General features: G+C 47.8%; 1 protein-coding gene across 4 annotated transcripts; it reads left to right on the forward strand.

The window, feature by feature from the left end:
• Nucleotides 1-1,272: 1,272 nt before the first annotated feature.
• SLITRK2 (SLIT and NTRK like family member 2) lies at nt 1,273-13,542 on the forward strand. Of its 4 annotated transcripts, none has more exons than XM_027535588.1 (4): nt 1,273-1,672; nt 5,463-5,516; nt 5,624-5,809; nt 6,044-13,542. In XM_027535588.1, exon 4 carries the CDS (start codon nt 6,087-6,089, stop codon nt 8,619-8,621), a length of 2,535 nt encoding a protein of 844 aa, XP_027391389.1. In that variant the 5' UTR covers nt 1,273-1,672; nt 5,463-5,516; nt 5,624-5,809; nt 6,044-6,086; the 3' UTR covers nt 8,622-13,542. The 4 variants fall into 4 exon arrangements, 3 of the variants coding, with proteins under 3 accessions (XP_027391389.1, XP_027391390.1, XP_027391391.1); XR_003509981.1 differs by lacking the exon at nt 1,273-1,672 and having other exon boundaries at nt 5,111-5,516; nt 6,044-10,929; nt 11,513-13,542; XM_027535589.1 differs by lacking the exon at nt 1,273-1,672 and having other exon boundaries at nt 5,276-5,516; nt 5,624-5,819.
• The last annotated feature ends 751 nt before the right edge of the window (nt 13,543-14,293 follow it).

Genomic DNA, 14,293 nt, shown 5'->3' on the forward strand with positions numbered 1-14,293 from the left:
TATTAAAGAAAAGCAATGTTTCTGACTATGTAACTGTAAATAGCCTGCCCATGTGCATATGTGAGAACTCTATTATTCTGAAACTGCTTGTCTGAATGGCAGGGGAATATCAAAAAGGCTTTCTCAGGACTGAAGTCAATAAAAGGAACAGTAATGCTCCTTACAACCTCAGAGACATATGAGAAAATTCTCTGGACTATTACTAAAATAAAGTCTGCCTACGTGCATAAGATTATCAGTAATTTTCCATTAAAGAGGCCCAGAGTGGTCTGCTTAGAAAACCATTAAGAAAAGAAAGCCTAGAAGAGAAGAAAGAAGCACAAAATATTCCCCAGGGTAAGGACAAGAATGAAGTGGAAGTTTGTGCCAGGAGAAAGTGGTTTAAACGTGCAGGAAATAACCTTGAAACAGACAAATTGCAGTGCAGATTCATTAGCCCAGAGCTAGTTTTTGCTCTGTTGCGTCTGTCTCCTCCCCTCAGCTCTCCTTCTCTGCCACCAAGTGAGTGGATTTCTGAAGAACTGGGGTTTTACAGACCCTGTAGAGAGGGAATGAAAAGGATAGGGGACAGTGATGACTCTCCTTACGGCTGCTCTGCTCCAGGACTGAGGGGAGAAAGTCTCAGTGCCAACGCCATCTACTACCTGCTCCCGTCTTCAATGAATACAACTGCAACTTTCTCCCGGAGACCCAGGGAAAGCGGGTGTGGAAGGAACCGCGACGCTCTGGGCTTTTGCGCATTTCCCTCTGGGGCTACCATGACCCTCGCCTATAGCATCTTCCCGTGATCAAAACACAACCACCTGGACTACTAATCAGAGAGGAAAGAAAGGAGAAAGCAGAAAGGCGGGTGGCCCCGAGTCCGCTCCAGTCGATCCAGGCAACCTCGTGAAGAATGAAAAGAATCAAACGGAACCAGGGATTGGGCCGTGGCGAAAGGCTGGCTCTGGCGCACGCTGGTGTCGCCCGGCTCCACGTTATATGGAAATGCCGTGTTGACTGCCTCGTCAGGGGTCCTTACACATCTGCTCGCGAACGGCGAGCCCTGGGCGCTCACTAGTTAAGGGGGCAGCCGTCCTGGACGGTGCCGGCTCGAAGAGCTGGCCGCTTTCAGTTGTCCATAACTTCCACCCTGAGGTCTCAGTGTCCCCTCGCCTACGGTCCGGACCCCGTGCCATCCTGATGTCACTTGACCGTGTCCGCGCCGCAGCCCCCGGTGAAAGCTGCAGGGGCTGGGCAGATTTCCAGGCGAGAGGGGCCGCCGGGAGGCGGGAGCTGCGCTCCGCGGCACAGGTCAGAGAAGCCGAGCCAGGCTCGTTTGTGGGCCGGTCCATTGCCATCCGGGTGTAGCGCAGTGACACCTGATCTGCGGGGTGATTGATAAGCGCGGGCGGGGGTCCGCCGGCCCGCCCTCTACCTCGCCTGCCTCCTCCCCCTCCCGCCTCCTCTCCGCCTCCCTCCCGGTTCCCTCCCTCCTTCCTGCCGGTAGCGCTGCCCGGCGGCGAGCGGCTCCAGTGGGGATCTGCCTGCCCTTGGGGGCGCCGCCCGCGCTCTCCGCCGAGCCTTTGCTCCCGGGCCGCGCCGGGCTGAGGCCGCGCCGCCTCCCGCGCCTCCCCAGCTCGCGGATGTCGGGGGCGCCTCCGGGGGAAGCTCCGGGCGGCGCGTTCGCCGGGTAAGTTCTGAGCATTCGGGGGACGCCGCGGCGACGCGGCCGGCCAGCCGGCTCCCTCGGCAGAGGGAACGGGCAAGGAAAGACGGCGCGATCCGCCGGGGACCGCGCGCGGGTGGCCGGCCGTCCCCGCTCCGGCTGCCCGGCCCCGGGACCGTCCGTCCGCGCGGGCGGGCGTGGTCCGGCTCCGGGCGTCGCGCGGCCACCGCTCGGGCGGAGGACGCAGCGACCCGGGCCCGGGAAGGGGGCGGCGCGGCGCGAGCGGCCGTCGCGGCGATGGAGACGCGAGAGCAGGAGAGGGCTGCGTGAGCGGTCGGGCTCGGGGCCCGGCCTCGGGGGACTCGCCGGGTTCCTGGGTCCCGAGAAGAGCTCTCGAGAAAGGCTGGGCCGCGGGAGGCGGAGCGGGGGCCAAAGGCTGCTGGCTGGCGGGCGGCGGAAGCCTCCTCCCCGGGCCGGCCGGGCTCCGTGAAGCCCCTGGCGGCCGGAGAGGAGGAGGGCTGCGCGCACGCTCGCACTTGCCGCCGGCGGCCCCGAAGACCCGAGTCCCGCTTCATTTGGGAAGATGCGAGGGAGACCGAGGCGGCGGAGTCCCAGTTTCTCCCTCCATCGCCCCCGCGGGGACAGGGAGCGTTTGCCCGATTTTAGCGTCCGCCTCTGCCTCCCGCGTGCTCCGCGTTCACTTGGCCCCTTTCCGCCGCCCCGGGAGCCGCTGTCCCCGGCGGGGAGCCGCGGCGGCGCTTCCCGACTCGCGGGGCTGAAGGAAACTTCCTTAAAGTGCTTTCCGGCGTGGAGGCTGATTTGTTCCCCGTCACTGTGTTTGGGGAAGCTGCTGCAGCAGCCCGGGGACCGGCGGGAGATGCGGCAGTGGTGGGAGGGTCCACCGACCCGCGTCTGAAGCCAACCACGGGAGGGGACCGCTGCGGCCCTCGCGGGGTCCCCAGTGCCGCTCCCCTAGGCAGCCTACCGCGTCGTCTCCCTCGCCCCGTGATGTCGAGGACTTCAACCGCCTCCGTCATCCATTGACGACCCCCCGCCCTAATTCCTAGTAGATGCTGTCCTAAAACTGTATTGACAGAGTCATCCGTCTCCTGCAGGAAATTACGATCTTTGGAAACTAAAACTCATATTTGGTATTTCACTTTCAAAATTTTTGTTTTTAAGAACACATTTCAGTAAATCACCACCACCACCACCACCAATTCACGGTAAGCAGGAGTGAGTTTTTTGGAGAACTGCTGGCCTGGGACTCAGAATCCCTGGGTTCTGTTTCTAATTTTATAGATTCTTGAACTTAAGCAAGTCAGCACTTCCCCTGGTTGAGGAAATGTCCTCATCTAGAAAATGAATCTGATTGCAAAGGTATTGTCCAGCTCTCATGTTGGCTTCCACTTCAGTGAAATATTAACCTAATTAATAAATGTTTGTTATATGAATGACAGAATAAACCATCTCTCTCTAGGAACTCTATATATTTAACATTTGGAAATATGTAGAAACAAATGCCCCTCTGCTCTGGAAGGCAGTTTAATCGTGCTGGCACTGCACCATTCCACTGGCAATGATGTAGTTGCCAGGGTGGGTGGGAGGCTATGCCCTCCAGCTCTGGGGCAGTTCCTCTACTGTTGCCCTTTAGCAGAGAAGAAGGAAATTTGAGGGCCCAGAAGGAAACAGTGTTGCCCAAGGTGAAGCCAGAATTACTGGATGGGGATGGGCTCTTCCCCAAAAGAAAAGGAGGGGAAAGGCGAAGGCCTGCTACCAATTGTGGAGGAGACTGGCCAAAGCCACAGGTTGCTTGAAAGCTGTTTATAAACTAGAAAGCCCTTCTTGGGGAGGGAAAAACTTGTCTGGGTGGGACAATTCTAGGACATCAGCTTCACAGGAAAGGAGGAGGGGAGAGGCAGGAGGCTTGCTGTTCTCTGAAGGCTGATGACCTCTGCCAGAACCTCTCTGCCACCCTTCGCCCAGCCATGGGACCCTGTGTGGACTGTGGCAGGCAGGGCCCAGGAGGCAGGGAAGAATCGCTGAAGTGTCTGGCTGGACTGGCACATAGCTCGGTCAACTCTTCCCATTCTCTTCCATCCATTACTTTTGCTGCCTCATCTCCCCCATTCCCACCAGAGGCAGTCCCTGGCCCTTCTGGGCCATGGGCAGACATTCCCATTTTGCAAATGGACTCCAACTGTGCAACTTAAAAGTTGCCTTAAAAGGGGACCTTAAGATAATTAGGGGAAAACAGAGATACTGAAGGCAAAAAGCCAACACCTGGCCAATAATAATCCTGAGGAAAGGTTATCTGAATGCAATTGATTAGCAGACCTGGGAGGGGCCGAATAGTCCACCCCCTTGTGCCAGTGGGAACGGGAAGATCCAGAAACAAAGCAACACACCTGGCTACAGAACTGAACCAGAGGCCAGGTCTCCTGAGTCTCAGGCCAGGACTCGGGTCATCCCTTTTCTTTCTCAGAAGCAAGTCTTCCTGCATCGGCGGTTTCTGTCCCCCTGGGTCCCTGGCTCCTGCAGCCTGGAGGGCTCTGCACCCTTGTGGACTGGACTCCCAGCTAAGGCGCAGCCTGGCCGTGCCTGTCTGACACCCACCCCTCTTCTCCTTCCTTCAGGCTAAGAGTACACGTTTAAACCTCATTATCTAGCTAAGTATAAACCTCAGGGGGAGAAGGGTTTTGTTGTTGTTTATCTCAGTCTATAGGCTAATGTTGTTGGGCTGGCTGTCAGAATCCAGGCAAATATCTGGCCAGTCACCACCCAGAAAGTAATTTTCTGCGCACTGAAACAAAGCTCTGAATGCAAAGCATAGAACCCCCGGGAGAACTCCTCGTCCTCCCACACAGGCTCACTGGTGCACACACAGCCCGCTCTCCGCACCAAGAGCATCTCAGCTAGGAGGCTGGCAGGCGGGCTCAGTTCTGTAGCAAAGAGGCGCGCGAGCGCGGGTACGCGCGCGCGCGCACACACACACACACACACACGGAAGATGGGACACACTCGGAAGATTTGACACACACACACACAGAGTCCTGTAGCAAAGAGGCACACACACACACACGGAAGATTTCACACACACGGAAGATGGGACCCCTGCTCCAGAATCTGTAATGAGACACCAACATCCCCGCCCCCCAACCCCAAGTCCCAGTGGAAGGGCCAGGAGGGAGGGGCAGGTGGAAGAAACCACTCGGAAGGGCCCGAGGCGTCCCGGCGGTGCCAACCCCATAGTGGGGCCGCTCCTGGAGAACCCCCTCTCCAGGAGCTCCGCCAGCCACCCGCCGCCCGCCGGGCTGGAGGTGGAGGAGTTCAGAAGCAACTGACGCAGCCGGGATTCGAGCTTGGCGAAGCCACTCGCTGGGAAAGGGAAGCGTCTGCCCCTCCCTCCCCCGCCGCGCGCCCTCGCTCCCCGGCCTGCCCCCTCCCCCGTGACGTCACCCCAGCCCTGTCCCGGGGAACCCGCAAAGCCTCTCAAATTCAAACTGCCAGGCGCACTGCTGCCACTGCCGCGGGACTGGAAGTGAGAGCCCAGGCTCGGCCGTCGCCGCCGCCAGCCGACCGGGCCGGCCGGCTTCGCCAGCTCCGTGCGCAGTCGCACCCCCCGGGGTCCCCGGAGACTCAGCTGCCCGCCGCTCGGAGCGTCCTCGGCCTCTCCTGTCGCCTGCCAGATTCCGAATTCGTGCGCACCCCCACCTCCCCACCCCCCAGCAAAATTAAATCAACCAGCAGAAAACAGCATCCCTCCGGAAGCAGCGGCGTCCCCTTTTACCTTGCTCTTCCTCTCTTTCTGAAGATGCTAAACTACCGGCGGACTGCAGAGGAGAGGGGTCCCGTCTTCTCCTGATGCGTGAGTAACAGACCCCCGCCCCAGCACCCCGCGCTGTCTTTGCTCGTCCACCCTCTCCCTTCCCCCCGCCTCCAGTCCCCTGATTTTCCCACCCCCTTTTTGCGCAGTTAAAAAAACAAAACAACAACAAAAAAAAGTAGAGCAATTTCTGCTGCGAGCCCAGGACGGTCAAGCCGCCCGAGATAGCTTCAAGATATCCCCCAGGGGCGGAGGAGGAGGCGATGGGCTGGATTTAGTAGGACAACTCGGTTACTAATGACTTCGTGGCTGGCTGCGACCCGCTGGGAAATCAGGTGCAAGCATGTGGGTGCCGGGACGCGTGGGTGGGTCGGTGGGTGGGTGGGCCGGGAGTGGGGAGGAGAGCAGAAACCGCTGGGGAAAAAAAAACGCAGTGATTTCATTCTGCCTCGCTGCCCACTTCCCGCCGTCTTCCTCCCTCCCACGCCGCCCCCTCGCTTTGCCATTTTAATCGGGCCTCCGTGTTTCTTTCTCCCCCGCCTCCCGCTCTCTCTTGCCCCCCGCCCAAGGTTTGCCTGTAGGTACCTGAGCTGACCCCGACGGCGCCTAAAGATGCTGAGCGGCGTCTGGTTCCTCAGCGTGTTAACCGTGGCCGGGATCTTAGAGACGGAGAGTCGCAAAACTGCCAAAGACATTTGCAAGATCCGCTGCCTGTGTGAAGAGAAGGAGAACGTCCTGAATATTAACTGCGAAAACAAAGGATTTACAACCGTCAGCCTGCTCCAGCCCCCCCAGTACCGAATCTATCAGCTCTTCCTCAATGGCAACCTCCTGACCAGACTGTACCCCAACGAGTTCGTCAACTACTCCAACGCTGTGACTCTCCACCTGGGCAACAACGGGCTGCAGGAGATCCGTACAGGGGCGTTCAGTGGGCTGAAGACCCTGAAGAGGCTGCACCTCAACAACAACAAGCTCGAGGTGCTGAGGGAGGACACCTTCCTGGGCCTAGAGAGCCTGGAGTATCTGCAGGCTGACTACAATTACATCAGCGCCATCGAGGCGGGGGCCTTCAGCAAGCTGAACAAGCTCAAAGTGCTCATCCTGAATGACAACCTCCTTCTGTCGCTGCCCAGCAATGTGTTCCGCTTCGTCCTGCTGACCCACCTAGACCTGCGAGGGAACCGGCTGAAACTGATGCCTTTCGCGGGGGTCCTCGAGCACATCGGGGGCATCATGGAGATCCAGCTGGAGGAGAACCCCTGGAACTGCACATGCGATTTACTTCCACTCAAGGCTTGGCTGGACACCATCACCGTTTTCGTGGGGGAGATTGTCTGTGAAACCCCTTTCCGCTTGCACGGTAAAGATGTCACCCAGCTGACCAGGCAAGACCTCTGCCCCAGAAAAAGTACTGGTGACTCGGCTCAGAGGGGTGGCCACACCGACACACACATCCCGAGGCTGTCACCTACCCTGAATCCTGCTCTCAACCCGACCCGGGCTCCAAAAGCCAGCCGGCCACCCAAAATGAGAAACCGTCCCACCCCCCGGGTCACAGTGTCAAAGGACAGGCAGAGCTTTGGCCCCATCATGGTGTACCAGACCAAGTCCCCAGTGCCCCTCACCTGCCCCAGCAGCTGTGTCTGCACCTCTCAGAGCTCCGACAATGGGCTGAACGTCAACTGCCAAGAACGGAAGTTCACCAACATCTCCGACCTGCAGCCCAAACCCACCAGTCCAAAGAAACTCTACCTGACAGGGAACTATCTTCAAATGGTCTATAAGAATGACCTCTTAGAATACAGTTCTTTGGATTTGCTGCATCTAGGCAACAATAGGATTGCAGTCATTCAGGAAGGTGCCTTCACAAACCTGACCAGTTTACGCAGACTTTATCTAAATGGCAATTACCTTGAAGTGCTGTTTCCGGCTATGTTTGATGGGCTGCAGAGCTTGCAGTATCTCTATTTAGAGTATAATGTCATTAAGGAAATTAAGCCGCTGACCTTTGATGCTTTGATTAACCTACAGCTGCTGTTTCTGAATAACAACCTGCTACGGTCCCTGCCTGATAACATATTTGGGGGCACGGCCCTCACCAGGCTGAATCTGAGAAACAACCATTTTTCTCACTTGCCAGTGAAAGGAGTTCTAGATCAGCTTCCGGCTTTTATCCAGATTGATCTCCAAGAGAACCCCTGGGACTGCACCTGTGACATCATGGGACTGAAGGATTGGACAGAGCATGCCAATTCCCCTGTCATCATCAACGAGGTGACCTGTGAATCTCCTGCGAAACACGCCGGGGAGATCCTGAAGTTTCTGGGGAGGGAGGCAATCTGTCCAGATGGTCCAAACTTGTCAGACGGAACCGTTTTGTCAATGAATCACAACACAGACACACCTCGCTCGCTCAGTGTGTCTCCCAGTTCCTACCCTGAACTGCACACTGAAGTTCCGCTTTCTGTCTTGATTTTAGGATTGCTGGTTGTCTTTATCTTATCTGTCTGTTTCGGCGCTGGCTTATTTGTCTTTGTCCTGAAACGCCGGAAGCGGGTACCCAGTGTTCCCAGGAGTGCTAACAACTTAGATGTAAGTTCCTTCCAGTTACAGTACGGCTCTTACAACACTGAGACCCAGGATAAAGCAGACGGCCACGTCTATAACTACATCCCTCCACCTGTGGGCCAGATGTGCCAAAACCCCATCTACATGCAGAAGGAAGGAGACCCGGTGGCCTATTACCGAAACCTGCAAGAATTCAGTTACAGCAACCTGGAGGAGAAGAAAGAAGAGCCAGCCACACTTGCTTACACTATCAGTGCCACAGAGCTTCTGGAAAAGCAGGCCCCAAGAGAGCCCGAGCTGCTGTATCAGAATATCGCTGAGCGGGTCAAGGAGCTGCCCAGTGCGGGACTTGTCCACTATAACTTTTGTACCTTACCTAAAAGGCAGTTCACCCCTTCCTATGAATCTCGACGCCAAAACCAAGACAGAATCAATAAAACCGTTTTATATGGAACTCCCAGGAAATGCTTTGTGGGGCAGTCCAAAGCAGACCACCCTTTACTGCAAGCTAAGCCGCAATCAGAACCAGACTACCTCGAAGTTCTGGAAAAACAAACTGCAATCAGTCAGCTGTGAAAGGAAATCATTGACAACCCTCTGGCATCAAAGGATGCTGCTCCAAACTCTTGGAGGCTGGGCGTTTGCTTTTGTGTGTGTCTGTTCTCCGTTTCTCAGCCTCAGTGGGGGACTTTGAAGATGTTTGGGGGATGGGGTGAAGCAATGATACTGCTTTTTCAAGTTTTCCTTTAAATTATTTCTCTCTTGCTCTCCTCCCTCCCCCACCTTCCCCCCACTTCTCTCCTTAGGAATCATCATTGAACATGAATGTTTCTACAGTGCATTTTTTCATATACTTTATGGTTGTGTTTCCTTTTTCTTCTTTTATTTTTCCAGTGTGGGAATGGGAAGAGGAGATTATAGTGAATGAAGAAACAGTAAGCAAACTTTTAAAATGAAAATGGATATTTAGTGTATTTTGTAGAAGATCTCCAAAGATCTTTTGAGACTATAAATTCTTTTGTAAATAACGATATATGGTATTTCGAACTTCAGTTACCAAGCATAGCCACTGGGCATCACTTCTTCATGTTAAAGTGCCTTTGCACTTTAAGTACATTACTTAAATGTTGCTTTTAGCTTTGATAAATTGAACATATTTTAATGTGTTGTATTTTTGAAATTAAAAACACTGTAAAATAGATTGAAATGTCAGCTATATTAAGTCAACGTACAGTTTGCTTGAGTTATAGAAACCAGCTTGTCATCAAATGATTCTAGTTCTAGGACTTTATAGATTTAACTGTAAAATGTTTCCTTTCCTTTGGGTTTGTTCTAAATGATTTTATTTAAGTCAACTAAGGGGATTTAACAGTGGACTAGAGGTAATAAACCACCTCAGTTGGGATTAGTAATTCATTAATAAAATATATTTAACCCAATATGAGTGAATTGAACAATTAATGCCCTTCCATAAATCATTATTTTACACTAACATGGTCAGTGTTTTAGATTATTTTCCTAATTAAAGAGTACATTACACAACTTGTAATATATTTTTCCTGCATTAAATTAGATATTTTTATATTTAAATGAAAGAGTCTGTATTTCTAACTTTTTAATTGAAATTAATATTTTTTCTGCCTATTGAAACATTTTCTATAAACACACACCAGTAGAGGCCGCCACACACCTCATTTAATAAAGACATACGAGCCATTAAATGCCTTGAAGGAAGACTTCAAAGGTGAGATTTAAACGTCCCAAGTAAGTTCTCTGCAAATTCAAGGCAACAGAGACAAATCTATACATTACTTGCTATTTCTTTTAGGATTAAAGGTTAGACTCAGAATCCATCTCAATTTTCCCATTTTCGGAGAAAGCAGTGTTTTCCTCTTGAGTTTATGGAAGCGTTAACAGGGAGCTATCAAATGATGTACCCTGTGTGTCTCCAACGCAATTAATAAATGCCTAAATGGAGAAAGTAGCCATCTTTTCTTCCCCTGCCTTCTTGAGGCAAGTGTTGCTTGAATTTTTCCTTGGCTTGACCAAGCTTTTCGTTTTGGTGTTAGAATTAAAATGATTTGAACTAACCAAGTCTACATAACATTTATGAAGCCTTATTAGCCTGTAAATAATTTTTAGATGCAAATATTATTGTGTGATTTAAACAAACAGCCCTTCTTTACAACAAAAAATAGTTTTGTTTTGTCTATTGTAAATCCTTATGCAACTGGGGTGGTGATCTGCATATAAAGTAGTCCAGCTTTTCAGTTCCTTATTAAAGCAATTGATGGCATCTGAAAGAAGCACACTGTTTCCTTTTCATAAATAGGTTACTGCACATAATAATCCTTTATTATCATGTGGAGATTGAAGTGGATCCTGATGACTTACTTTTAAAGCTTTAAAATGACTAATAGTTTATTGTCTGTCACTATAAACAATTCATGTGATAGGCTTTCAATTAGAAATTACTTAAATCCAAATTATTTGGATTAATAGCTACTGGTGCAAAATCGTTTTTTTAACAATAGAAGGTAATTGTGTATATATAAATGTAAAGGGCATTCAGGAAAGTAAATGCCTTTAATGCCCTAAAATCTCTGAACATCTACAGTGACAAGCTTACGTGTTCATTCTTTGATTAGAGATCATAATTCTTATTTAAATCCATTAGATTGAAGTTTAAAACGGTGGGCTGAAATGATCTACAGGAAGGTTAATGTCCAGAGATTTTACATTTCATAGAAGAGGAGCAAGAGTGATATGCCAGTTGAACTTGGAGATAGCTCCCGGAAACCATCTCCTCTTATATATATAAGAAATACAAAAGGACTGTCAGGTCTGCTCTCATTTGGTGCAACGATAAATACAGAACACTGAGGTAGGTATTTGAGGGAATGATTATGAAGGCAAATTAATATCCATCTTCTATTAAGAGAGTTTTTTGGTTTAAACTGTATGCCTAGAACCACTGATGTGGTGATTCCACTTCAATGTTCGTATTCTCCTGAAAATAAAATCATTCCTGTAAAATACTAGTCTCTATAGAAAAACTAATTCATTCATTTTAAGCAGAGATTGCTTACTATTCATTTAGTTACATGATTTTAAAGCGGCCTCCTGGAAGAACTCAGATTCATAAACTCTTTTGCTTAATAACTATGGTTTAATTTTAAATTCTCATGCTTCTTAGATGTGTACTTTATTTTGTTTTAGGTTTTAAGATGAAATTGTTTGAATGTGGTCCAGACTATTTCATTTAAAGGCATAAAACACCATATACTGTGAAGCTTTATTTTTTTAATGCAATCACAAACACTTTGTTTTTTAACTTATTAGCATCCCCACTGATTGTATTGTTTTGCTTTATCCATTCAAGTGCTTTAAACCATATTTTATTTTAGGATTTTTATTTTTATCTCCTACAGCTGGATTTTGCTATTTCACTTTTATTTCACATGCAGCTTGTAATGGGTATGAGCACAAGCACAGCGAAATGGTTCCAGCCAGCAGAATGTGATCTCCCCTGGCCCTGCCTGAAACAGATCTGTATATCTGGCAAATGGTAATTCCCTCTGATTCTAGCTCTTAATTAGTTCCTTCTGCTGTTTCTGAATATACCTGTGTCTAAGTTTGTATCAAAACTCTCAAAAGCACCACTTCTCAGTCTGGACACAATTGCCAAAAGTCTAATTTGCTTCTGGACTTTGGTCAACCTGTGTGCCTTGTTACTTCCCTCCAGCAGTTGGTGAGTAAGGAAATGACCCTTCAGTTTCCTCTGCTTTATCCTCTGGCCTCTAAGGTGATTTAATTTTTCTAAATATTTTCATTTCATCAAGGGCTCAATATTCTATGGATTTTACAAAAAGGGTCTAATGAAAAAGAGGGACATTCTGTGATTTCTCAGACTCTGGAAATTCATTTTAGCTGTACACATTTCAGAAACATAACTGGATTGGAAGCTAGACTGAAGGAAGTCTTCTAGACAATTCTCCTAATCCAGTCATTTCTTCATTCATTCACTAAGTAATTGAGTGTTTGCTTCCTAGGGGCCAGGCTTTGTGCTGTGTGCTAAGACGGTGCAGAGATACAGTAGTCAGGATCTCTGTCCACCCCCTCACGCCCACACCCTGCAGAGAGCTTAGTACTAAAAAAAGGAGAACCTTATCTGAATGACCATCACCTGAAAAAACAGTGGGGACAGCAGTGAAATGCAGGAAGTTGAGTTTTTGAAGATGATTTTGTGCAATGAAATATAACACTGACACATCATGTGCTAGTTACTGTGTAACCACCATTAACATCATTTTAGAGTTACACAGTTAAACAGGGAGAACACCCACAAAAATAAAAACAAATTTCTGCAGAATAGGGTCCAATATTATGGCCTGAAAATAGCTATATACTTCTGCTATCTAAAGATGTACATTATAAAGATGAATCCCCAAATTGTAAATACAAAAAATCACAAACATACTTATAATTTTGGAATATCCATGTTTTAAAGGCAGTATTGACTTTCTATTTCAGTGGCTTAAAATATAACATTTGGCTTAAGTGTCTTTTACAAAGACAATAAGACACCTAAATCCTGAGAGAAAATTAAGTACTGTATACAGGTGTACTTTGCTTCCCACAATGGTTGTGCAAAAAGTCACATATAAATTGAAGTTTTGTAAGTTAAATTGTATTTTAAAAGCATTAGGAGAGCTGCCATTTAGAGGAAACTTGTGAATCAATCTTTTTATAAGGCAGAAAACCATTTTATAATACAAATAATCTGTCTAATTTATCTTTTTTGTATGTTTGGAGTTTCAATATCAACTTTGCTTAAAACACAGCCCACCTGCATAATAAGAGTGTGTTTTTCCAGTGCTGCTTGTGCTACCAGTTTCTTGGTTGCTAAGGGCTTATACTTGAAAATCCGCTGCAGTTTTGTGTGACTGGAGCTATCAAGCGATTCTCTGAGGGCGCAGTAGCATTCCGGAACAGTCCGAGTAGCCAACCCATTTCAATTCCATTGACCACAGGACTTTTCTGCTCCGAAGCATTTTCTCTGTCAGATGTGGCCATGATTCATTAGACGGTAGAGTGACTCCTGTATTCACATCCTATAAAGTGCTTAGAGTCACAGGTTTTATAATAAATATATGTGATCATGTAAACATATTAAACTGCATGTGTGTTGTAATTTTTTAGCAGTATTTTAGCTTGAAAGTACTTGTACAAATACTGTTAGATTTAGTTGCAAATAATTGTTCTCAAATTACTGGAATAAATGGAAAATGAAATGCACTCTCGTGTAAATAGACTTCTGTGCCAAATAGTGACATTGTTTCAAAAAAATGAGTGCCATATTTTGGGCTGTTAATAGGGAAAATGAAATACTGAAAATGTGATCAAATGATACTGTGTTTTATTGGATAAACTTTATATAAAATTATTTTTTATGCTACAGTTAGCTTTCAATTAATAAATATTCACAAAAAATGAACATTTGAATTAGTTAGAAAAATTCTTTAGACTCTTGAGAAGAGTTGATGACAAAGTATTGCTGGAACCATTCTCTTTGCCTTGGTCTATACTGTTCAAATATTTACAAATTAAGGTCTTCTTTGTATGATTAGAATTTACATATTAAGGGTAAATGTCCTTTTAAAAACATACTAATACTTTTCTATGAATACCCATTGGTATCAGCCTTAAAAAATTAAAAGTAGAAAGAACAATAAAACAATTAAAATTGAGATCTCTCTAGGAATTGAAAGTCTGATTTCACACTGCCTTCACCACACACACCAACCCACACAACAGCCAACTGTTTTTCATTACAAAATTCTGTCTAATACCATAGGTGATTTAATACTTTTATATCTATAAAATGAGAAAGATTGGCATGCAAATCCAAGAAATAGAAATTATGAATTCATTAAAGAAGATGTTATACTGTATTCGCAGAGACTAGAGTCAAAACGAGTGAGAGAGAGATGCATTTGTTGCTGTAATCATGGTAATACTATAGCAAAGTGACTTATTTGGTATTTGCATTGGTTGGACATCAGAATATATCTGCCAGGTATGCTCCATCCACAAATGTACAACAAAGGACTTGAGATTTGTGTGATGAACAAGAGGATTTGCAACTAATTATCCCCTCTTTAGATTATTAATTTACTGTCTTCACCATATATTCAGATTATTCATATGGCCTTCACAAGTCTGTGAAAACAATTGGAATAGTCTCA

This window comes from Bos indicus x Bos taurus, unplaced genomic scaffold (genome assembly GCF_003369695.1).
Source record: "Bos indicus x Bos taurus breed Angus x Brahman F1 hybrid unplaced genomic scaffold, Bos_hybrid_MaternalHap_v2.0 SuperScaffold_100166, whole genome shotgun sequence".
In the NCBI taxonomy this organism is placed as follows: Eukaryota; Metazoa; Chordata; class Mammalia; order Artiodactyla; family Bovidae; genus Bos; species Bos indicus x Bos taurus.

Excerpts from the sequence above, each read along its gene's own strand:
- SLITRK2 (XM_027535588.1), top strand. The coding sequence starts at position 6,087 with ATGCTGAGCGGCGTCTGGTTCCTCAGCGTGTTAACCGTGGCCGGGATC.